General features: G+C 43.3%; 1 protein-coding gene across 2 annotated transcripts in view; it reads right to left on the reverse strand.

Annotated features, from left to right (window-relative positions):
- Positions 1-925: 925 nt before the first annotated feature.
- LOC121535644 (large neutral amino acids transporter small subunit 2) overlaps positions 926-26,055 on the reverse strand; it is a 28,408-nt gene continuing 3,278 nt past the window's right edge. Inside the window, exons 2-12 of one of the 2 annotated variants that reach the window (XM_041842884.2) lie at positions 24,534-24,743; positions 8,294-8,498; positions 7,812-7,963; positions 7,425-7,550; positions 4,872-5,025; positions 4,301-4,424; positions 3,987-4,090; positions 3,465-3,561; positions 3,142-3,291; positions 2,632-2,809; positions 926-2,407 (exon numbers count right to left, since the gene is read on the reverse strand). In XM_041842884.2, coding sequence (XP_041698818.1) covers positions 2,271-2,407; positions 2,632-2,809; positions 3,142-3,291; positions 3,465-3,561; positions 3,987-4,090; positions 4,301-4,424; positions 4,872-5,025; positions 7,425-7,550; positions 7,812-7,963; positions 8,294-8,498; positions 24,534-24,672 — 1,566 coding nt within the window. In that variant the 5' untranslated portion in view covers positions 24,673-24,743 and the 3' untranslated portion in view covers positions 926-2,270. Of the gene's footprint in view, positions 2,408-2,631; positions 2,810-3,141; positions 3,292-3,464; positions 3,562-3,986; positions 4,091-4,300; positions 4,425-4,871; positions 5,026-7,424; positions 7,551-7,697; positions 7,780-7,811; positions 7,964-8,293; positions 8,499-24,533; positions 24,744-26,055 lie in introns of those variants that run through there. The other variant, XM_041842885.2, reaches the window with a different exon arrangement.

The following is a 26,055-nucleotide window of genomic DNA, read 5'->3' on the forward strand; positions in this document are numbered from 1 at the left end:
AACGCCAAGCAGATGCTTCATATTTAGACATCCAGTGAAATATCTGTCTCATTGTTATATCTGTGACTGTAGGCTACGTAGAGGTCGGTGTCATTGACAACAGTATTCAAACAGTTTATCGTTTATTCTAGGAACCAAACAGAACTGAATTTGTCCAATAGAAACTCGTTTTTGTTGCAAAACGTTTCGCAACAGACGAAATGCTTTGCAACAGAATATGACTAATGAATACACCCCAGGTGGATAAACGCTTGATGAGGCATCTACTACAAGACCATGGTGCTTGCCAACGGAGCTGTGAGGGGAACGGCACCTCCTTACCTTCAGGCTCTGATCAGACCCTACACCCAAACGAGGGCACTACGTTCATCCACCTCTGGCCTGCTAGCTCCCCTACCTCTACGGAAGCACAGTTCCCGCTCAGCCCAGTCAAAGCTATTCGCTGCTCTGGCACCCCAATGGTGGAACAAGCTCCCCACACGCCAGGACAGGGATAGAAAGGAAGCCCAGGCGGACAGCGGAGTCACTGACCACCTTCCGGAGACACTTGAAACCCTACCTCTTTAAGGAATACCTGGAATAGTATAAAGTAATCCTCCCCCCCCCCCCTTCTGAATTGAATGCACCAATTTGTAAATCGCTCTGGATAAGAGCGTCTGCTAAATGATGTAAATGTAAATGTGGGGGTGCAGAGTAAACTGATGGTGCATGGCCAGATAGAGAAGCGATCACCTGAACAATTACATTGATGGTGATGGTCAGTCATAGTTTTCCATATTATAGCTACATTCCTCTCATCATCCCCATAAATGTAATTTTATAATTTTCATACATATAACATTGTGTGTGTTAAAAAGTGTGTAAGCATGCACTTTTCCCTTTCTGCCACTGCAGACACACATAATACTCAATAAACACATGTATGTGGTGTTGATGAAGAGCTGTATTACATGTTATTACAAAACAGTGGTGGCACATATATTGCATACATCTTCAAGGCGGCATTGAATATCACATGGAAAGTGAAGTAATGTCCTCTGAAGCGTACATCTGACCACATAAATGGAGCAGAGAGGTAATTGTGTTTGTGGGAGGATTTTAATGTGACAAACTAAACCACCAGCATGGGGCTTCCCAGCACCACAAGGAGACAGTGGGAGCGTGCATGTTAATTTTCACTTAGAGAGGTAATATTGTCATGGCGCGAGCTGCCTGTTGTTGCTTTACAAACAGGGTAACAAAGCATGTAAGAAAGATGGTGGCAGTTCACAGTGAGAGGGATTGCATACATTTCAAGTGACTAGTAGTGTGTTTCATTGCTTGTTTGTATTGATATTGTAGAATATAAAATGGTAATGAAACTTGAAAGTGTAAGGAATAGAGCACTTCCGTGCTGAGCAGCACAGTAATACCAAACATTTCAATCATTGCTAAAAAGACCTGTGACTGGCATTATAGGAGTGCAGTGCATTATTATTGACAACTATACACAGCTGAGGTGTGCCCCTTTGAGCAAAACGTCATGTAAATTATATATTTTCTGTGCAGCATTTCTATATTAATCAGTTGTTTACATTATTATTACTTTCAGTGTATGGGTCATGCTAGTTCTTTTGCAAGAATTTAAAATAATATGCATTGATGTTCAAGATTTTAACAAGTTATGTGAGAGTGAGATAAGGTGACTTTAAAGTGGCTATATCACATAAAACGATCTGATCGTTCAGGAGTATGCCATACACCTGCCGCTACAGTACAGTATGTTAAAGAGCAGACTGCAGAAAACATTACACTCATGTATAACAACATAAGCCAATAAAAAGGGGTGATAAATGAAATGCAGTAAATCAAAAACATTTAGGGAATTACACTTTTTTTAGTGTTATGTGGGAGACTATACATTAAGATCACTATTAAACAACTGCCACAACCAAAACAGAAATAAAACAGTTACCAAAATAAAAGACAATACAGTACAACATTTACCAAAAACAGATCCTACAAGAAATGATATTTACATCTGAACCTCAAAATGACTTATCTATCCACTATATTGTTATTGCAGCTCAGACTCCTGGGAATGGGCAGTAGTATTGCACTGAGGCAGATGTGTAAAGTCTTAAGGCCAGTCAACATTTAAGAGAGAAAACCCAGTGCTGTAGCATTTTTCCTTGAGTGCATCTGTCCATCTTTTGAAGTCTCCCAGTCTCTCTTGACACCCTTTAAGAGTGTGACAATGTGTTCATCCGTGTTTCTGCCTGTGCCAATGTTCATTCAGATGGGTTCAATGCATTCCCCTGTTCTTCTTTCTGTCCCTGTTCTGATCCCTGGTTTCCTACATTTTTGCTTTCACCCATGTCTGGGTACACCACCACACAGAACTTTTGGCACACGAGGGTCATCTTACCTGGGTGGGAGAAGGAAGTGAGTAACCAAGAGTGAAAGAAGAAAATAAGAGATTTCATATCAATATAATCCCAAAGGTAAAGCATTTTGCACTACAATGAATGGTACAGGTACCGTTTTTTACCACTTAACTAGAACCCAGTGTTTCCTGACCACATGACCTGACCAGGAAGAACTAGGGGTCGTAGTAATGAGCACCATCACTAGTGAATATGGTTTCCATACCGATGAAGGTGTTGAAGCATTGGGGCTTGTTGTCCCAGTAGACCCCCAGGAAGTAGACAGGGACTCCAGTCAGCATGATAGCCATGCCGAGGCCACACACCACGGGCTCAGAGTACAGCGAGAAGATGAGCAGGAAGGCCCAGAACAACAGGTAGATCACTGGCCACACCAGGCTCACCTGAAGACAGGACAGCCAACAATCTATACACAAGCAAACTACACAATCCCATACATGATCAACTTTACACAAACAATGTAATACAAACAAAGTACAGAGTAAACAAAATTGAACAATGCACAGGGGGAACACAACGCATGCTTTGAAAATGATGGCATTGTACATGTGTCAGCTTGTAACTTGTCATAAACAAGAGTAGACTCATTACTCAATACTGTCCTGATTGCAGTCTAGCATTCTTATCAAAATCATGCTCCTCCCAAAATGTGCAAGAAAGCAATAACCTTGTCCAATAGGATCGAGTGATGGAAGGACAGACATGGAGGGTTTACCTTGATAGGCCGATACAGGTCAGGCTGTTTGATGCGCAGCACAATCTGCCCAGCAACAGTGACCCCATAGAAGAGGTAGTTTATGAAGCCCACATAGTTGATGAGGGTATACATGTCACTGGTGCACAGCATCAGTAGGGTGGATATACACTGTAAAGAAGCGGGGAGGTGGGGCAAAAATCATCCATTCATTTAAAAGTCAAATTAGGCATTAAAGTCTCCAGAGAGATCAGACTACATAGAAAGAGAGTGAACTGGGATGATATGTTTGTAGGAGTGAGAGAGGAAGAGAGATGATGATGTCGGGTAAAGTTAGGACTCACAGTGAATAGCAGGGCTGGGATTGGGGTGCAGCGTTTCACATGAATCATGGCCAGTACCCGGGGGAGATGGCCTTCCCTCGCTCCAGCAAAAAACAGCCTGAATGAGAGAGACCGTGAAGAACAACATTAACACAAAGTCAGCACTGAGATACTGGAAAAACAGTCCTCCCTGTTTTGTTGCTTTTGGACTCACAAAGAATGAGGGAAAAAAACAGTCCATTGAGGTGTAGAAAAACACAGAAACACAGGTGATAACAAATGGGACACAAAGAAATGACAAACCAAGGCAGTGATGGGTAGAGGCACACAGAGGTACAACATATGGAATAAGAAAGGGGAAGAGATGGTGCAGAAAGAACAGGCATCAGAGTGACTAGATGTGATCATTCTGTGGTCTGATATTTCCCCATGTATGAAGGACGCACTACAGACAGGAAACAGGTATGGGGAATGTAAATGACAGACAGTGTGTGTGTGTGTGAGTGTGAGAGAAAGAGAGAGAGATGGGGTGCATAAACTAACCGCGACGAGGTGAAGAGGGAGCCATTGACCCCCCCGAAGGTAGACAGAGCCACAGAGATGGGCATGATCCATGACATCACTCCAAGTAACTTCTCACCAAATGTCTGGGAGAGAGTTTGGAGTGGACAAGGGAGAGAGGAGAGAGGTTCAACAACACACACAAAATATCTACTAACAGACATTTCTGGATGACTTTGAAACTCAAGACCGGTGACTAAAAGCATTTTCTACTGATAACCAGGCTTTAGACCAAGCTGCATGATTCCCAACAACAGCTACTACACAAGGGCAGTGGAATGGGGAGGGCATCTCACCACAGCGACGGCGTTGGAGGCCAGCAGCTCCTGAGGACTCATGGCGGTGACATAGGCGATGTTGGCGAACACGTAAACAAAAGTCACCAGAGGGATGGAGATGAAGATGGCCCGAGGAAGGTTCCTGTTATACAGAAAGAACAGGGTTGAAGAGCTGGGGTTCTGGTGAGGGTGTATTTATGGTGTGAATTACCATCAGATTTGATAACACATGCCTAACAGGCACAGTCTCATCTGTAATACAGAGTTATAGGTATAGATCATGGTTGACTAGGATAACCAGTGCTTGACTTGGACTGAAATAGGTACCGGTACTCATTTTGGGTGCCGGTACAGTATATTTAGGTGCAGGAGCTCCACAATACTTTTGAGCTACTATTCTATAAGCGGTGCAGGAGCTCAAGCAGTATAACAGTTTAGGTGCCGGAACTCCACTCCGGTGAGCTCCTTCTCAAGTCGAGCACTAATGATAACCAGACATGAGACTGGCTAGATTGGGTGTGTACGTAATGCTACCCTGTTGAGACCGTATGCAACTTGTGATTTCGGTCAAGTTGGGGATCTAGCTCACTTGTAGGGGTCGACAAGCTCCTCTGTGACATAGTTGAGGAAGTTCCACCCCCCGTAGGCAAAGGAGCCTTGCAGGAAGGACAGGGCTATCTGGCCAATGTCGTAGGGCTGGAACGTCTCGAATGCATGCGCTGGCTCCAGCCAGTAATATTCCCCTGGGTACACACACACACACACAACACAGAGTGGGTGGTGGAATCGTGTGTGTGTGTGTGTGTGTGTGTGTGTGTGTGTGTATGTATGTATGTATGTATGTATGTATGTATGTATGTGTGTGGTCCATGGACATTAAAACCAGTAGATAGTGATAGCGCTGACGTCATCCACGTATTCATATGGAAAACTCCCGATGGCGCATGAAGCCGGAAGTATTTGAATTTGAAGCGTCATATTGCTGAATGGCACCCCAAAAACAAATCACTGAGGATCATGGTGAAAGTGGCCGATACTGCAGCAAAGGATTATGGTCGATGTAGTCGTTTTCATCTGAGAGTCAACCTTAAATGCCTATGGCCTGAGGGAGCGAGCCTCCTCGTAGCCTGTTGGCCCGTGATTTGTCTGTGTCAGCACGTGGTCCTGCGTCACGACAAATGTAGTAGTCAGAATGGATAACTACACTGAACAAAAATATAAAACGCAACATGTAAGGTGTTGGTCCCATGTTTCATGAGCTGAAATAAATCCCAGAAATGTTCTATATGCACAAAAAGCTTATTTAGCTCAAATTTTGTTTACATCTCTGTTAGTGAGCAATTCTCCTTTGCCAAGCTAAACCATCCACCTGACAGGTGTGGCATATCAAGAAGCTGATCAAACAGCATGATCAGTACACAGGTGCACCTTGTGCTTGGGACAATGAAAGGACACTTTAAAATGTGCAGTTTTGTCACACAATGCCACAGTTGTCTCAAGTTGAGGGAGCATGCAATTGGCATGCTGACTGCAGGAATGTCCACCAGAGCAGTTGCCAGATAATTGAATGTTAATTTCTCTACCATAAGCTGCCTCCAACGTCGTTTTAGAGAATTACATCCAACCGGCCTCACAACCGCAGACCCAGTGTAAACACGCCAGCCCAGGACCTCCACATCCGGCTTCTACACCTGCGGGATTGTCTGAGACCAGCCACCCGGACAGCCGATGAAACTGTGGGTATGCACAACCGAAGAATTTCAGCAAAAACAGTCTCGGAAAGCTTGCCGTCCTCACCAGGGTCTCAACCTGATTGCAGTTCGGAGTCGTAACTGACTTCAGTGGGCAAATGCTCACCTTCGATGGCCACTGGCCGCTGGAGAAGTGTGCTCTTCGCAGATGAATCCCGGTTTCAACTGTACCGGGCAGAGGGCAGACAGCGTCTGGGGGGGGGTGCCTTTAGTGGGGAAAAACGTATTCTGATTGGCTGGGCCTGGCTCCCTTGTGGGTGGGCCTGGCTGCCAAGTGAGTGGGCCTACGCCCTCCAAGGCCCACCCATGGCTGCACCCCTGCCAAGTCATGTGAAATCCATAGATTAGGGCCTAATGAGTTTATTTCAATTGACAGATTTCCTTATATGAAATGTAACTCAGTCAAATCTTTGAAAATTGTTGCATGTTGCGTTTATATTTCTGTTCAGTATAGTTAATTAAATATCCCGATTTGTAGCGAACTTTAAAATGATTACCCGTGGGGGTCGCACTTGATCATAATAAACACATTTTAGAGGCTAAAACAGCAGTCTAAAGAAGTTTTGTTTGGCCATTCTGGCGATTGTTATTTACATAGGCTTTCTAGGGCAGACCAGGGCTTTTGGAACCGCTAGGTTGCTACGCAGTAGCCGACCAGCAGAGCTCGTGACTTCACGCTCCAGACAGGACACTGGGGGCCTGGTTTGGTCAGGGATTATGAGTGGGATGAAGAGGTATGGGGACTTTAATCCCCTCTCTCACATAGGGACAATGCAAATCCTGCGGGAAGCACAAGATAACAGTATTGTGGTGTTCTGGCACTATATGTTTATAAAGCCATAATTCCCCCTCTCACATCTTGGGGATTATTCCTGAGTGTATCAAAGGTTCTGGGTGAATAACAGAGATTAGACAAGTTTCTCAATCTTCTAGTGGCCTCAGACACTTTGTCCAGCAGGGGGAGACAGAGATTAAGACCGTAAAGTATGTGTCAGTGGGACCGATAGCAGAGTTTGTAAACCCCGAGGCGCAACATTGCAAGACTTCCGGGAACGACACGTTTAAATTTTTGTGAAAAACAACTTTGTCGAAGGAGTGCCTTTGGTTTGACGGCCTGTACATGGGCAGTTCGGCACGAGACGACCGTTAGACCCGATGCCGTGTTTCTACGCATGAGTTTAGCTAGCCAAAGTCGCCATGACTTCTCCTACAAGTGTGATCAAGGATTTCTATTGGAGAAGCAGTTTTAGCCTATCTCCATACTGTACTGTCTTTGCCGATAGTCTACGTACAGTAGGCCTATCCTGTAGCCATCCCTGTGACTTTGTAATGAATGATGAAACAAATCAACAGTTACAGATCAGAATCAAAATCGGAGAGACCGAGTCTACCTTTGCAGATCTGCACAAAGCCCATGATGATGATAAGACCCAGGGCCAGCAGCTTCCCAGTAGTGAAGACATCCTGAACACGAGTGGCCCAGCGCACACTGGAGCAGTTCACCCACGTCAGCAACACTGGGACAAAAGGAGGAATAGTCACATCACACATCATAGCATACAGCAACATATCACACATGGAATACAGTAACACTGTACTAGATTGGGTAATATGTAAGTGAGTAAGTGAGAACAGAAGAAAACAAAATAGACCTACAAATATACCTCAAGTCGCAAACTCAGCGAAGAGAGACAGGAGGGCCAGTAATCAGGCTGAAGTAAACAAAGCACTCCAAAAAAACTAAGTAAGGCGGCATGCATGTTCTCTGAGGCTCTCACATAGACAGACAGCAGCCAGGAAGCGGAGGCCACTCTCTGGGGGGAAGCAGGAGGGGAATAGGGGCTGCAGGACGTAGTTGGAGAAGGTGAGGGCGATGACTGCCTGGTTGGTGGGGTAGATCACCAACACCGCGATCCACAGACGCAGGAACCTGGGAGAGGTAGGTAGGGAGGGGAAGAGTCGGAGAGTCACACATCAAACACCTCACTCACGGCTATCAATGTCTACATTTCTGATGTAGCGCAAAAACCTGTCAGAATGCTTGAGATACTGTATGTGAGGAAAATAAACACCAGTGCTCATTAGAGGACAGTGGGAACACAAAGAACCAATTAGCAGACATGCCAAGCATGACAGTAGACTATTCAATATGGGCTGGTGAATTATGTGTACAATAAAGGGCAGACATTAACAAAACTAGGTTAATGACATGAAGAAATGGTGGGGGACAAAAGGATGGTACTGTACTGCTTTCCCTCACCCGGCAAGTCCTCCAAATATGTCCTTGACATACGAGTAGTCTCCTCCAGACTTGGGGATGGTAACGCCCAGCTCGGCATAGCAGAGTGCACCAATGGCTGTGATCACTCCGGTGACAATCCACACGATGAGAGCCAGCCCCACAGAGCTGGCATTCTCCAGAACGCCCTTTGGGCTCACAAAGATCCCTGAGCCGATGATGTTACCTGAGACCCAGACAAAGAGACGGGGAGGGTAAAGAGGAGAGTGGAAAATGCTGCATCAATCTTTCAAAAGCGGAGGGTAATATTACACAACATTGACTAGGGCCGACATGTTCTCTTTGGCTGACAAACAAGTGGAGTGCGGACTGGAACGGAAAGTGAGAGTTTCCTGTCACTTAGTCCACAGCTTCCTGTTTAGTGGCCAAGTAAGAACAACATCATGGGGCCAACTTCTCATACTGTATAACTCACTTTCCTCTACCTCTTCTCATTTACATCAGTCTCAACACACAGCAACGACATCTTCAGACTACTTGTTGTGACTCAGAAACATAAGATCAGGATGATCATTTTGGGGTCTGGGATAATACAGTAGCACAAACAGGGCAGCAGGGCAAAACAACCAACTGCTGAATGTAATCAGGCTCAGGAACAGACCGCTGACCGTCAAGTTTTCCCCCAGGCTTATCTGACCTACCCCTTCACCACAAAGTCCCCCCAGGAAGTAAGCTCCCAGTTAGACTCAGACTGCAAAAGTAATTCTAAAAAGATTAGCTCTATGTGCAGAGAAAATGTTGTTGTTTAGAAGTATCTGATTCTACAGCTATTCAGCACTGGTCTGGCTCTCGAACCCTGTTCCTGGAGAGCTATACCGTCCTGTAGGTTTTCACGTCAACCCTAATCTAGCGCACCTGATTCTAATATTAGCTGGTTGATAAGCTGAATCAGGTTAATAACAACGGAGGTTGGAGCGAAAGCCTACAGGAGGCTAGCTCAACAGGAACAGGATTGAAGAGCCCTGGGCCCGGTTACATAAAACATCTTAAGTATTTCCTTAAAGGGTGCAATGTGGATTTACCTCACTATATCACTATTGGATTAGCTAGCTGACTCTCCCTCTGAAGGCCTCTCCTTAGCTCTTCTTTGACTTTGGTCATGTAGTGTTCTGTGGGTTCCTGCCTATGCTAGACTAATTGTTCTCTGGCTTACTTCTTAGCTATGTAGACCGTGGTGGTTGGCTAGCTAGGCTAAGTAGCTGGTTAGGGTAGCTAGCAGGCTAAAATAACTAACTTTAGCTGGCTGGATAAGATAACTGGATATACCGGTAACACTACAGTGGGGAAAAAAGTATTTAGTCTGCCACCAATTGTGCAAGTTCTCCCACTTAAAAAGATGAGAGAGGCCTGTAATTTTCATCATAGGTACACGTCAACTATGACAGACAAAATGAGGAAAAAAAAATCCAGAAAATCACATTGTAGGATTTTTAATGATTTTATTTGCAAATTATGGTGGAAAATAAGTATTTGGTCACCTACAAACAAGCAAGATTTCTGGCTCTCACAGACCTGTAACTTCTTCTTTAAGAGGCTCCTCTGTCCTCCACTCGTTACCTGTATTAAAGGCACCTGTTTGAACTTGTTATCAGTATAAAAGACACCTGTACACAACCTCAAACAGTCACACTCCAAACTCCACTATGGCCAAGACCAAAGAGCTGTCAAAGGACACCAGAAACAAAATTGTAGACCTGCACCAGGCTGGGAAGACTGAATCTGCAATAGGTAAGCAGCTTGGTTTGAAGAAATCAACTGTGGGAGCAATTATTAGGAAATGGAAGACCACTGATAATCTCCCTCGATCTGGGTCAATAACAAAAGTTTCTCAATACTTTGTTATATACCCTTTGTTGGCAATGACACAGGTCAAACGTTTTCTGTAAGTCTTCACAAGGTTTTCACACACTGTTGCTGGTATTTTGGCCCATTCCTCCATGCAGATCTCCTCTAGAGCAGTGATGTTTTGGGGCTGTCGCTGGGCAACACGGCCTTTCAACTCCCTCCAAAGATGTTCTATGGGGTTGAGATCTGGAGACTGGCTAGGCCACTCCAGGACCTTGAAATGCTTCTTACGAAGCCACTCCTTCGTTGCCAGGGTGGTGTGTTTGGGATCATTGTCATGCTGAAAGACCCAGCCATGTTTCATTTTCAATGCCCTTGCTGATGGGAGGAGGTTTTCACTCAAAATCTCACGATACATGGCCCCATTCATTCTTTCCTTTACACGGATCAGTCGTCCTGGTCCCTTTGCAGAAAAACAGCCCCAAAGCATGATGTTTCCACCCCCATGCTTCACAGTAGGTATGGTGTTCTTTGGATGCAACTCAGCATTCTTTGTCCTCCAAACACGACGAGATGAGTTTTTACCAAAAAGTTATATTTTGGTTTCATCTGACCATATGACATTCTCCCAATCCTCTTCTGGATCATCCAAATGCACTCTAGCAAACTTCAGACGGGCCTGGACATGTACTGGCTTAAGCAGGGGGACACGTCTGGCACTGCAGGATTTGAGTCCCTGGCGGCGTAGTGTGTTACTGATGGTAGGCTTTGTTACTTTGGTCCCAGCTCTCTGCAGGTCATTCACTAGGTCCCCCCCGTGTGGTTCTGGGATTTTTGCTCACCGTTCTTGTGATCATTTTGACCCCACGGGGTGAGATCTTGCGTGGAGCCCCAGATCGAGGGAGATTATCAGTGGTCTTGTATGTCTTCCATTTCCTAATAATTGCTCCCACAGTTGATTTCTTCAAACCAAGCTGCTTACCTATTGCAGATTCAGTCTTCCCAGCCTGGTGCAGGACTACAATGTTGTTTCTGGTGTCCTTTGACAGCTCTTTGGTCTTGGCCATAGTGGAGTTTGGAGTGTGACTGTTTGAGGTTGTGGACAGGTGTCTTTTATACTGATAACAAGTTCAAACAGGTGCCATTAATACAGGTAACGAGTGGAGGACAGAGGAGCCTCTTAAAGAAGAAGTTACAGGTCTGTGAGAGCCAGAAATCTTGCTTGTTTGTAGGTGACCAAATACTTATTTTCCACCATAATTTGCAAATAAATTCATAAAAAATCCTACAATGTGATTTTCTGGAGAAAAAAAATCTCAATTTGTCTGTCATAGTTGACGTGTACCCATGATGAAATTACAGGCCTCTCTCATCTTTTAAGTGGGAGAACTTGCTAAATTGGTGGCTGACTAAATACTTTTTTTCCACCACTGTACTTGATAACTGGTTAGACGGCATTATGCATTTCCAAAACGTTGGTTTACTTTAATGTAGCTGGAAGCTAGGTTCTGATAGTATCTGGCTGACTCACGCAGTGCTAACGTAACGTTAGCAGCTTGTAGGGCTAACATTAGCAGGCTAGTTGGCTGCAAATTTGTAACAAAAAAATTCTAAAGTATTTGCTTGTAAGTTGGCTGAAAATTAAATTGAAACCAATAGTCATGAGTGAAATTGATTTGGTTTAATTTTTAGTTCTGTTATTACTGTTGGAGTTTACATTATAGAGAATAGGCTGCCTTGCCGCATCCTCCATATTAAGTCACCCCACAAATGTTTTTTTCCGGCATGACTTCGGCATTCTTTGGAATGCTGATCAGTTTTATTTAATAACTCCAAAAATGTAAAAGGTGAGGTGTAACTTTGCATTGGGACGTTTGATGCGTATTCTAATGCAAATCCATGTTACATGTGGTTACGTTTATGCTACATACCTTTAAGGGTTTACCTTAAAGCTGCAATATGCACGTTTTTGGGTGACCCTACCAAATTCACATAGAAATATGAGTTATAGATATGTCACTCGTTGAAAGCAAGTCTAAGAAGCAGTAGGTCTGTTCTATGTGCGCAATTTCTGCATAGTACACCTTTAAAGATGCACTACTATGCAGAAATCGCACCTCCATTTCCAGGTTGCAGAAATTTGAATAGTTCGCCTAATATCAGTTTGTGACAAAATAAGCAAGTACAGTGCATTCAGACCCCTTGACTTTCTCCACATTTTGTTACGTTAGCCTTATTCTAAAATGGATTACATTCATTTTTTTCCTCAATCTACACACAATACCCCTTAATGACAAAGCGAAAACAGGTTTTTAGAAATGTTTGCAAATGTATTAAAAATAAAAACCAGAAATACCTTATTTACATAAGTATTCAGACCCTTTGCTATGAGACTCAAAATTGAACTCCAGTGCATCCCGTTTCCAATGAGCATCCTTGAGATGTTTCTACAACTTGGCGTCCATCTGTGGTAAATTCAATTGATTGGACATGATTTGGAAAGGTACACACCTGTCTATATAAAAAGTCCCACAGTTGACAGTGCATGTCAGAGCAAAAACCAAGCCATGAGCTCGAAGGAATTGTCTGTAGAGCTCCGAGACAGGATTGTGTCGAGGCACAGAACTGAGGAAGGGTACCAAACAGCATTGAAGGTCCCCAAGAACACAGTGGCCTCCATCATTCTTAAATGGGATAAGTTTGGAACCACCAAGACTCTTCCTAGAGTTGGCCGCCCGGCCAAACTGAGCAATCGGGGAAGAAGGGCCTTGGTCAGGGAGGTGACGAAGAACCCGATGATGGTCACTCTGACAGAGGTCTAGAGTTCCTCTGTGGAGATGGTAGAACCTTCCAGAAGGACAACCATCTCTGCAGCACTCCACCAATCAGGCCTTTATGGTAGAGTGGCCAGACGGAAGCCACTCCTCAGTAAAAGGCACATGTCAGCCTGCTTGGAGTTTGCCAAAAGGCACCTAAAGGATTCTGACCATGAGAAACAAGATTCTCTGGTCTGATGAAACCAAGATTGAACTCTTTGGCTTGAATGCCAAGCATCATGTCGGGAGGAAACCTGGCACCATTCCTACGGTGAAGCATGGTGGTGGCAGCATCATGCTGTGGGGATGTTTTTCAGCGGCAGGGACTGGGAGACTAGTCAGGATCGAGGGAAAGATGAACGGAGCAAAGTACAGAGAGATTCCTGATGAAAACCTGCTCCAGAGCGCTCAGGACCTCAGACTGGGGCGAAGGTTCACCTTCCAACAGGACAACGACCCTAAGCACACAGCCAAGACAATGCAGGAGTGGCTTCGGGATAAGTCTCTGAATGTCCTTGAGTGGCCCAGCCAGAGCCCGGACTTGAACCTGATCGAACATCTCTGGAGAGACCTGAAAATAGCTGTGCAGTGACGCTCCCCATCCAACCTGACAGAGCTTGAGAGGATCTGCAGAGAAGAATGGGAGAAACTCCCCAAATACAGGTGTGCCAAGCTTGAAGCATCATACCTAAGTCTGAAAAATTGACTGTGCTCATAAAATGTATATAGTATGTATAAGCTGGAAGTAAAAGCCTAAGCCTTGTTGTTCACTAGTTTACTCAAATTAGGGGAGGGGTGGTTGGGTTGGAAAGTAATAAAGGATTTTTTAAAATCACATTCCCAGTGGGTCAGAAGTTTACATACACTCAATTAGTATTTGGTAGCATTGCCTTTAAATTGTTTAACTTGGGTCAAACGTGTCGGGTAGCCTTCCACAAGCTTCCCACAATAAGTTGGGTGAATTTTGGCCCAATCCTTCAGACAGAGTTGGTTTAACTGAGTCAGGTCTGTAGACCTCTTTGCTCGCACACGCTTTTTCAGTTCTGCACACACATTTTCTATAGGATTGAGGTCAGGGCTTTGTGATGGCCACTCCAATACCTTGACTTTGTTGTCCTTAAGCCATTTTGCCACAACTTTGGAAGTATGCTTGGGGTCATTGTCCATTTGTAAGACCCATTTGCGACCAAGCTTTAACTTCCTGACTGATGTCTTGACATGTTGCTTCAATATATCCACATAACTTTTCTTTCCTCATGATGCCATCTATTTTGTGAAGTGCACCAGTCCCGCCTGCAGCAAAACACCCCCACAGCATGATGCTGCCACCCCCGTTCTTCACGGTTGGGATGGTGTTCTTCGGCTTGCAAGCAGCCCCCTTTTTCCTCCAAACATAACGATGGTCATTATGGCCAAACAGTTATATTTTTGTTTCATCAGACCAGAGGACATTTCTTCAAAAAGTACGATCTTTGTCCCCATGTGCAGTTGCAAACCGTAGTCTGGCTTTTTTATGGCGGTTTTGGAGCAGTGGCTTCTTCCTTGCTGAGCGGCCTTTCAGGTTATGTCGATATAGGACTCGTTTTACTGGGGATATACAGTGGGGAAAAAAAGTATTTAGTCAGCCACCAATTGTGCAAGTTCTCCCACTTAAAAAGATGAGAGAGGCCTGTAATTTTCATCATAGGTACACGTCAACTATGACAGACAAAATGAGGAAAAGAAATCCAGAAAATCACATTGTAGGATTTTTTATGAATTTATTTGCAAATTATGGTGGAAAATAAGTATTTGGTCAATAACAAAAGTTTCTCAATACTTTGTTATATACCCTTTGTTGGCAATGACACAGGTCAAACGTTTTCTGTAAGTCTTCACAAGGTTTTCACACACTGTTGCTGGTATTTTGGCCCATTCCTCCATGCAGATCTCCTCTAGAGCAATGATGTTTTGGGGCTGTCACTGGGCAACACAGACTTTCAACTCCCTCCAAAGATTTTCTATGGGGTTGAGACCTGGAGACTGGCTAGGCCACTCCAGGACCTTGAAATGCTTCTTACGAAGCCACTCCTTCGTTGCCCGGGCGGTGTGTTTGGGATCATTGTCATGCTGAAAGACCCAGCCACGTTTCATCTTCAATGCCCTTGCTGATGGAAGGAGGTTTTCACTCAAAATCTCACGATACATGGCCCCATTCATTCTTTCCTTTACACGGATCAGTCGTCCTGGTCCCTTTGCAGAAAAACAGCCCCAAAGCATGATGTTTCCACCCCCATGCTTCACAGTAGGTATGGTGTTCTTTGGATGCAACTCAGCATTCTTTGTCCTCCAAACAAGACAAGTTGAGTTTTTACCAAAAAAGTTATATTTTGGTTTCATCTGACCATATGATATTCTCCCAATCCTCTTCTGGATCATCCAAATGCACTCTAGCAAACTTCAGACGGGCCTGGACATGTACTGGCTTAAGCAGGGGGGACACGTCTGCCACTGCAGGATTTGAGTCCCTGGCGGCGTAGTGTGTTACTGATGGTAGGCTTTGTTACTTTGGTCCCAGCTCTCTGCAGGTCATTCACTAGGTCCCCCCGTGTGGTTCTGGGATTTTTGCTCACCGTTCTTGTGATCATTTTGACCCCACGGGGTGAGATCTTGCGTGGAGCCCCAGATTGAGGGAGATTATCAGTGGTCTTGTATGTCTTCCATTTCCTAATAATTGCTCCCACAGTTGATTTCTTCAAACCAAGCTGCTTACCTATTGCAGATTCAGTCTTCCCAGCCTGGTGCAGGTCTACAATTTTGTTTCTGGTGTCCTTTGACAGCTCTTTGGTCTTGGCCATAGTGGAGTTTGGAGTGTGACTGTTTGAGGTTGTGGACAGGTGTCTTTTATACTGATAACAAGTTCAAACAGGTGCCATTAATACAGGTAACGAGTGGAGGACAGAGGAGCCTCTTAAAGAAGAAGTTACAGGTCTGTGAGAGCCAGAAATCTTGCTTGTTTGTAGGTGACCAAATACTTATTTTCCACCATAATTTGCAAATAAATTCAATAAAAATCCTACAATGTGATTTTCTGGATTTTTTTTCTCAATTTGTCTGTCATAGTTGACGTGTACCTATGATGAAAATTACAGGCCTCTCTCATCTTTTTAAGTGGGAGAACTTGCACAATTGGTGGCTGACTAAATACTTTTTTTCCCCACTGTAGATACTTTTGTACCTGTTTCCTCCAGCATCTTCACAAGGACCTTTGCTGTTGTTCTGGGATTGATTTGCATTTTTCGCACCAAAGTACGTTAATCTCTAGGGGACACGTCTCCTTCCTGAGCGGTATGATGGCTGCGTGGTCCCATGGTGTTTATACTTGCGTACTATTGTTTGTACAGATGAACGTGGTACCTTCTGGCGTTTGGAAATTGCTCCCAAGGAGGAACCAGACTTGTGGAGGTCTAAAAAAAAAAATCTGAGGTCTTGGCTGATTTCTTTTGATTTTCCCATGCTGTCACTTTTGTTGCCAGTGGTTTTTGGCTGTGTGTTGATTTATTTTGAGGGGACAGCAAATTTACACTGTTATACAAGCTGTACACTCACTACTTTACATTGTAGCAAAGTTGTCACATGAAAAGATATACTCAAATATTTACAAAAATGTGAGGGGTGAACTCACTTTTGTGAGATACTGTATATACAGTGGGGAGAACAAGTTTTTGATACACTGCCGATTTTGCATGTTTTCCTACTTACAAAGCATGTAGAGGTCTGTAATTTTTTATCATAGGTACACTTCAACTGTGAGAGACTGAATCTAAAACAAAAATCCAGAAAATCACATTGTATGATTTTTTAAGTAATGAATTTGCATTTTATTGCATGACATAAGTATTTGATACATCAGAAAAGCAGAACTTAATATTTGGCACAGAAACCTATGTTTGCAATTACAGAGATCATATGTTTCCTGTAGGTCTTGACCAGGTTTGCACACACTGCAGCAGGGATTTTGGCCCACTCCTCCATACAGACCTTCTCCAGGTCCTTCAGGTGTCGGGGCTGTCGCTGGGCAATACAGACTTTCAGCTCCCTCCAAAGATGTTCTATTGGGTTCAGGTCTGGAGACTGGCTAGGCCACTCCAGGACCTTGAGATGCTTCTTACGGTGCCACTCCTTAGTTGCCCTGGCTGTGTGTTTCGGGTCGTTGTCATGCTGGAAGACCCAGCCACGACCCATCTTCAATGCTCTTACTGAGGGAAGGAGGTTGTTGGCCAAGATCTCGCGATACATGGCCCCATTTATCCTCCCCTCAATACGGTGCAGTCGTCCTGTGCCCTTTGCAGAAAAGCATCCCCAAAGAATGATGTTTCCACCTCCATGCTTCACGGTTGGGATGGTGTTCTTGGGGTTGTCATCCTTCTTCTTCCTCCAAACACGGCGAGTGGAGTTTAGACCAAAAAGCTCTATTTTTGTCTCATCAGACCACATGACGCTTCTCCCATTCCTCCTCTGGATCATCCAGATGGTCATTGGCAAACTTCAGACAGGCCTGGACATGCGCTGGCTTGAGCAGGGGGACCTTGCGTGCGCTGCAGGATTTTAATCCATGACGGCGTAGTGTGTTACTAATGGTTTTCTTTGAGAATGTGGTCCCAGCTCTCTTCAGGTCATTGACCAGGTCCTGCCGTGTAGTTCTGGGCTGATCCCTCACCTTCCTCATGATCATTGATGCCCCACGAGGTGAGATCTTGCATGGAGCCCCAGACCGAGGGGTGATTGACCGTCATCTTGAACTTCTTCCATTTTCTAATAATTGCGCCAACAGTTGTTGCCTTCTCACCAAGCTGCTTGCCTATTGTCCTGAAGCCCATCCCAGCCTTGTGTAGGTCTACAATTTTATCCCTGATGTCCTTACACAGCTCTCTGGTCTTGGCCATTGTGGAGAGGTTGGAGTCTGTTTGATTGAGTGTGTGGACAGGTGTCTTTTATACAGGTAACGAGTTCAAACAGGTGCAGTTAATACAGGTAATGAGTGGAGAACAGGAGGGCTTCTTAAAGAAAAACTAACAGGTCTGTGAGAGCCGGAATTCTTACTGGTTGGTAGGTGATCAAATACTTATGTCATGCAATAAAATGCAAATTAATTACTTAAAAATCATACAAATGTGATTTTCTGGATTTTTTTTTTAGATTCCGTCTCACAGTTGAAGTGTACCTATGATAAAAATTACAGACCTCTACATGCTTTGTAAGTAGGAAAACCTGCAAAATCGGCAGTGTATCAAATACTTGTTCTCCCCACTGATAGATATTAATATTTTATAGATGTTATTAGCAACTTCTGGGGTAACTAGCTAGCTTTACCTTGGTAATGTTACCTAGCTAGCACCAATGCAACTAAAATTAGCCTGAAACAAATTACCAATAGAAACTGCAGTCATTTTCAATATTCTTAGCAATGATTTAGGAATCCATGTGAGTAAGTATTAGCTAGGTAGCCACTTGAACTTCAGTTCATGAAAATAACTAGCTAGCCAGCTACTTAACCCGGTTGCCCAAATCTAACGTTATAAGCAGCCAGTAAACTTCATCTGGCTGGTGAGGCTTGACCAGACCCGGGTTATGTGTTGTGAAAATAGCTACAATAAGGATTAGCCACAATAGTGGAATTTACGGTTTGCCTTCAAAATAAAAGTATTTGATCCCCTGCTGATTTTGTACTTTTGACCACAGACAAAGACATGATCAGTCTATAATTTTAATGGTAGGTTTATTTGAACAGTGAGAGACAGAATAATAACAAAACAAATCCAGAAAAACACATGTCAAAAATGTTATAAATGTATTTGTATTTTAATGAGGGAAATAAGTAGTTGACCCCTCTGCAAAACATGACTTAGTACTTGGTGGCAATCAGAGGTCAGACGTTGGCCACCAGGTTTGCACACATCTCAGGAGGGATTTTGTCCCACTCCTCTTCTCCAAGTCATTAAGGTTGAGGCTGACGTTTGGCAACTCGGACCTTCAGCTCCCTCCAAAGATTTTCTATGGGATTAAGGTCTGGAGAACTGGCTAGGCCACTCCAGGACCTTAATGTGCTTCTTCTTGAGCCACTCCTTTGTTGCCTTGGCCGTATGTTTTGGGTCATTGTCATGCTGGAATACCCATCCACGACCCATTTTCAATGCCCTGGCTGAGGGAAGGAGGTTCTCACCCAAGATTTGACGGTACATGGCCCCGTCCATCGTCCCTTTGATGCGGTGAAGTTGTCCTGTCCCTTTAGCAGAAAAACACCCCCAAAGCATAATGTTTCCACCTCCATGTTTGACGGTGGGGATGGTGTTCTTGGGGTCATAAGCAGCATTCCTCCTCCTCCAAACACAGCGAGTTGAGTTGATGCCAAAGAGCTCGAATTTGGTCTCATCTGACCACAACACTTTCACCCAGTTCTCCTCTGAATCATTCAGATGTTCATTGGCAATCTTCAGACGGGCCAGTATATGTGCTTTCTTGAGCAGGGGGACCTTGCGGGCGCTGCCGGATTTCAGTCCTTCACGGCGTAGTGTGTTACCAATTGTTTTCTTGGTGACGATGGTCCCAGCTGCCTTGAGATCATTGACAAGATCCTCCCGTGTAGTTCTGGGCTGATTCCTCACCGTTCTCATGATCATTGCAACTCCACGAGGTGAGATCTTGCATGGAGCCCCAGGCTGAGGGAGATTGACAGTTATTTTGTGTTTCTTCCATTTGGGAATAATCGCACCAACTGTTGTCACCTTCTCACCAAGCTGCTTGGCGATGGTCTTGTAGCCCATTCCAGCCTTGTGTAGGTCTACAATCTTGTCCCTGACATCCTTGGATAGCTCTTTGGTCTTGGCCATGGTGGAGAGTTTGGAATCTGATTGATTGATTGCTTCTGTGGACAGCTGTCTTTTATACAGGTAACAAACTGAGATTAGGAGCACTCCCTTTAAGAGTGTGCTCCTAATCTCAGCACGTTACCTGTATAAAAGACACCTGGGAGCCAGAAATCGTTCTGATTGAGAGGGTTCAAATACTTATTTCCCTCATTAAAATGCAAATCAATTTATAACATTTTTTTACATGCGTTTTTCTGGATTTTTTTTTTGTTATTCTGTCTCTCACTGTTCAAATAAACCTACCATTAAAATTATAGACTGATCATTATTTTGTCAGTGGGCAAACGTACAAAATCAGGGGATCTAATACTTTTTTCCCCTCACTGTAAATGGGGTGTCAGTCTACTCAGTACCAAGAGCTTTTTTTCCCCAACATCCTCCTCAGAGTTCAGACTCCAAAACATCCAGGTTGTATTGTTTTTCCTCTGGAATTGTGTTCAATACACATAGTAGGGTGACTGGTACAATAAATGTGGCTCAATTTACAGTGGTTTCAGAGTCCCGCAATAAGAGCTACGACACTAATGTTATCTGGGTGTCACTGAGAAGACTGATATCCCATGTAAATTATCCATAATCCATAGGTAAGGGTGTACAGTGAAATAAATATGCCCCCAATGCAATTCTAAAGTCTAATACATCCAGTGTGATTTCAGATTTGTCAAATTAACAAATTATTTTATTTTACATGGGAAATTAATATTATAATGTGCACATAATTAATAACTTTTGCCATTAATGCAAACTTGTGTTATTTTGTTGAGAAAGTATTTATCAAATAAATGCATGATTATTGATTTTTTTTTTATCACACAATTTAGCTCTGTCCCTCAGTCTACCCTCAACCCCGTCACACCAACCAAACTCCGCCAATAAAAATGGTCAGTCCACCCTTATGTGCCATCATTAACAGGAAGTGACATCATTCAACAATTTTGAACTGCATGGTACAGTAACAGGCAAGTAATCACATTATTTTATATCTGTATTTTGTTATTTTTTAAAGTCAGGTGGGGATCGTCGAGCTGACCAACTCAACCCCATTACATGAAATAAAGATGGAAAACTAGTACTTATAAAATTATACTTGAACCCATAAAAATATACAATCTATTAATGTAATGCACACCATGTGGTCTCCTGTTCTTCACCACATGAGGAGCAGTGGCCATTTTGACCAAAAAAAACTCAACCCCGTCACATGTTTCATTGTAAGGGGGTTGTAAACCTGTGACCAGGGTTGAGTTATTTACATGATTTATGAATATTGCATCTAAACAAATGAATTATTCAATATATTATACATTATATTGTTTATATTCACTTACGAAACAAGCTGTAATGTGTTCCGTGTGAACAAAAAATATATTTTAAGGCTGGTAGCCTACTGTTAGGAGAGTTGAGCAAGGCTCATAATTTCAGTTGTTCCTTTAAGTCACTCTAGGTCCTAAATTACTCAAGGATTATAGTGTATACATGTATATATTCTAAGAATATTTGATTTAATGTTATCCAATGAAACATCTAGGGAATGATGGCACCCACATCAGCAGCAGAAAGACAAAGGCAGTGTCGAGCACGTCAAAATGCTGACCCAGAAGAAAGGGAGCAATACCTTGAGAGAGAGTGTCAGAGATGGAAAAGAAATGTTGAGGCAGGGAAAAATAAAAAGATCAGTGATTTAAGTGAGAGAGACCAGCGTCAGAAGCGTAAACAGTGGACAACAGCATACAAAAGAAGCAAGGAGAGGAAAGGAGCACTGAAGAACTTGACCACTCCTCCACAAAGTCCAGATCATGTTCCAGAGCAATCCCACAGCCAGGATTTGAGTCAAGCCATGGAAAAGGGGCTCCTGATGGTGTGGGAGAAACGTTGAAGAGAACGGCGGACAGGTTGGTGGCTAAGGGCCGTGATTTCAGTGATGCACAGGAGCTTTACAAAGCCCTCCATGAGACAAACACGTCAGTGAAGCTGTTCTTTGTAAAGAGTGGCGATGTTGAACGTGCGATGGAGATGATGCCAAGCCCGATAAAAGCGGTGCCCTCCACCTTGAGAATACACCAGGTCATCACCCTTGCTCCTGGTGAGCTGATGTCAGCTGCCTTTGTTCAACAAAGAGGGACCTAAACTGTATATGCTTTAACACACAGCACTTCAGTTTCAGGCAGAATGTCCTGGCTGCTCCAGAACAGCCAGCCAATGAGAAAAATCCACAACCTGTGGACGAAATCCAGTGGGGAAATCCAGGTCTTCTTGGGCAGTGGTGTGTAGTGGAATATGATGATGACCTTTATCCAGGCATCATCCTCGGCACGGATGAAATTAGTGTACAAGTTAAATGTATGCATCGTGTAGGACCAAACAGATTCTTCTGGCCTTCGAGACGACATCCACTGGTATCAGTTTGATGAAGTCCTTGAGATGATTCCACCCCCACAGCGTGTGACATCCTGCCACGTTGAGGTTGAGAGAGATGTGTGGGCCAGACTCTCAGGAAGAAAACCATGAATGAATGAATATGGTGCTCCTGAGAAGATGATAGTCATGCTGACACTAGTGCTGTAGTTACAGCTGTTCTAGTATTCTAAATGCCCTTGGAAAATGTTTCTACAGTTTGATGACACATTGAACTTTTCTGATGAAATCTGTTAAACGTTATTTATTACCCTAATGCCTGATGTGTTTTTATTTGTTTCGATATTTACTGCAGTTTGGTTAATAAAACCCAGATTATTCTTGTCACCGTGATCTGTTTCATCTGTCTTTGTGATTGTCTCCACCCCCCTCCAGGTGTCACCCATCTTCCCCAGTGTATTTATATCTGTGTTCTCTGTTTGTCTGTTGCCAGTATGTTTTCTTTCGTCAAACCTACCAGCGGTTTTCTCCTTGCGCCTGTCTTTCTCAAGTACCTGTTTTCTAGTTTTCCCAGTTTTGACCATTCTGCCTGCTCTGAGCCTGCCTGCCTACCTTTTGGACTCTGATCTGGATTACTGACCTCTGCCTGCCCTTGACCTGTCGTTTGCCTGCCCCCTGTTTTTGTAATAAACGTTTGTTACTTCGACACTGTCTGCATCTTCTCCTGAAATGTGATAATTCTAAATATATCTAAAATGTCCTTATTACATGGTTGCATGCAATGTTTTGGGGTAAATCTTGGAGGGATTTTGATAGTATACTAAACTAATTTATATGGAAACCGATGTGTCTCTTCAACCCTGTAACCCTAGTCTCAACACCATCACATTACATTTACGTCATTTAGCAGACGCTCTTATCCAGAGCGACTTACAGTTAGTGAATACATATATATTTTATTTTTTATACTGGCCCCCCGTGGGAATCGAACCCACAACCCTGGCGTTGCAAACGCCATGCTCTATCAACTGAGCTACATCCCTGCCGGCCATTCCCTCCCCTACCCTGGACGACGCTGGGCCAATTGTGCGCCGCCCATGAGTCTCCACATGACAATATTTGTTAAATAAAATGGCAAAAATGAATAAATATTTTTTCTGAGCTCAGTCTGAAATGTTAAGGACAGTCCCAAGAAGATTAGATTTGTTAAAATTCTGAATTAAAAGCATTTTTTTATTTAAATGATGAGCCCGCTGACACAATGTGTCTATTTCAGGGTTTAATATAGCAAATTTGAGATTTACATACATTTTATATGTATAATAATTGAATTGGTTTGGAGGACACATGAGCATTTGGTAAATGTTGATTTTATAACAAGTATCTTTTATAAACATCCATATTGTCTAACGAGGTTGAAGATAAATGGTGTCCATGTCAGACAAAAATTGACAATAATAAAGGGCTTTAATGCCTGAGGTGGGAAAATATGTTTTCTTGAAGGTTTAATATGTACTGGGTGTTCAGTATTGTGGGGTGTTCAGAAAATGCATGTATTCTAGTAAAAACAAAAAGGCTATTTAAAAAAATACATTACCGCAGCCCAATAATTAACTATTTACATTGATATCTGAATGAAGCAGTTAAGAGATATTATGGGCACCCTTAACTTTCACTTAATTAAGGGGGGAATTCACCTTAAATTTTGTGCAACCGATTTAAAGTTAAGGAAAATTAAGGGAAAAGATAAGGGGGAAATTAATTTAAGGTGTTTTATGCAACCGGACTCTGGTCTAGACTATCTTATAGAACTGAGTGAGGTTATTATCTTGTCTTGTTGCAGGAGATTTGCAGCATGCTTATTGTGAATGGTGCGGCCCGGGCCACTATGCTGATGATTTTAAGTGCAGCTGGTGCACAGGCCAAGCATTATTGAGATTACTTTTTATTGACTTCCTCTGCATGTGGGTGGGATGGATGCTGCTCCGTGACAGCCATTTTTGAACAAATCCACATACCAGTTAAATAGACAACACACACAAGCACATAATGTGGATTTTCTTGCAATCACAGGAAACTTTCATAAGGAGGTAGTCTGGCCAGTAAAAAATAACGTACAGACTGAAAAACGTAAGTTTTTGAAGACTAGTTCAGATCAGCTGCAAAATTAGCACTGTTTGTGCAATCTGTTAAAGGTTATTTACTCTGCTAGGTTCTGCTAAAAAAATCCATGTGGACCATACATTTCATTTCAATCTATCAGGTTGGATTTTAGGTGGACACACCCATACCTACATTGAGGAAGACATACATAGCATGAACATAATAATGACTTACCCACAATAATTCCACATGCGCTGACAAGGCCAATCTCCTTCTTCAGGGTCACTCTTCCCGAGGCTTCTTTAGTGGATTCGGTGGAGGGCGTATCCCCATCTGCGGATGCATTGCCCCGCTGCCTAGGACCGTCGGTCATCTCGTCTCCAAGATTACTTTTGTTGGATGAAAAGCGCAGGTGCAGTGCAACCTAGCTCAGTTTGGTGTTACCTTTACTAACGGAGAACAAAAATAGTTAAAAACAGCAAAACTATTAGTGTCAAAGTTATCTTCGATGCCGTAAAAAAAAGAAACATAGCCCGTGGCACAAAGAATGTGATCCGGGGTGGGCTCCTGGACTAGGCTAGACACACATTTCCAAATAGTAATTGTGTGCGTGTCAGAATTTTCTCTAGTCAACTAATACAAAAATGTAAACGCTCAGACTGATGAAGCGTGCAATATCCCGCCCAGTAGCGTTTCCCTGCCAGTCGAATAGTGTGCGGGCTACACTGAGATTACTGCTATTATTAGAAACAACTACATCGCTTCATAAATAATTCAAAGGAGCGCTGCGACCAGCCAGCCCCACCTGCGTAAAGGAGGCGCAAAATCACCAACTAGTAGTAATAGGCTTTGTAGAGGAAGTAGGCCACTGAAGATAATCTTGTAGGCCTACTATACACACCAGCTGGTCGAGCACATTGAAATAACAACGGCAAACTGGCAATGGCAAGCAATTTACAGTAGGCTATATCAGTAAACTACATATTTCCAAAAACGCATACTGTGTGACAGATTAATAAAATTCCTGTTGCCTATAACAATACTTGTTATTTTCATTTGCCCCGAAAGTTATGTCAAAAAAAATGAATGCATGATATAGTCTAGCAGGGGCGGAACTTTGGTTTTAGAAGTGGGGGGGACATAACTTTTATTATTTTTATTTTTTATCCAGTAGGACAAACACTCCAAACAGCCTACCCCGACCGCTCGGAGGCGTCCGCATGGTCCTAAAGCACACCTTTTTTATTTTTTATTATATATATATTTTTTTATTTCACCTTTATTTAACCAGGTAAGCCAGTTGAGAACAAGTTCTCATTTACAACTGCGACCTGGCCAAGATAAAGCAAAGCAGTGCGATAAAAACAACACAGAGTTACATATGGGGTAAAAAACATAAAGTCAAAAATACAACAGAAAATATATATACAGTGTGTGCAAATGTAGCAAGTTATGGAGGTAAGGCAATAAATAGGCTATAGTGCAAAATAATTACAATAGTATTAACACTGGAATGCTAGATGTGCAAGAGATTATGTGCAAATAGAGATACTGGGGTGCAAAAGAGCAAAATAAATAACAATATAGGGATGAGGTAGTTGGGTGGGCTAATTTCAGATGGGCTGTGTACAGGTGCAGTGATCGGTAAGGTGCTCTGACAACTGATGCTTAAAGTTAGTGAGGGAGATAAGAGTCTCCAGCTTCAGAGATTTTTGCAATTCGTTCCAGTCATTGGCAGCAGAGAACTGGAAGGAAT

The sequence above is a fragment of the Coregonus clupeaformis genome, chromosome 21 (assembly GCF_020615455.1).
Source record: "Coregonus clupeaformis isolate EN_2021a chromosome 21, ASM2061545v1, whole genome shotgun sequence".
Classification (NCBI taxonomy): Eukaryota; Metazoa; Chordata; class Actinopteri; order Salmoniformes; family Salmonidae; genus Coregonus; species Coregonus clupeaformis.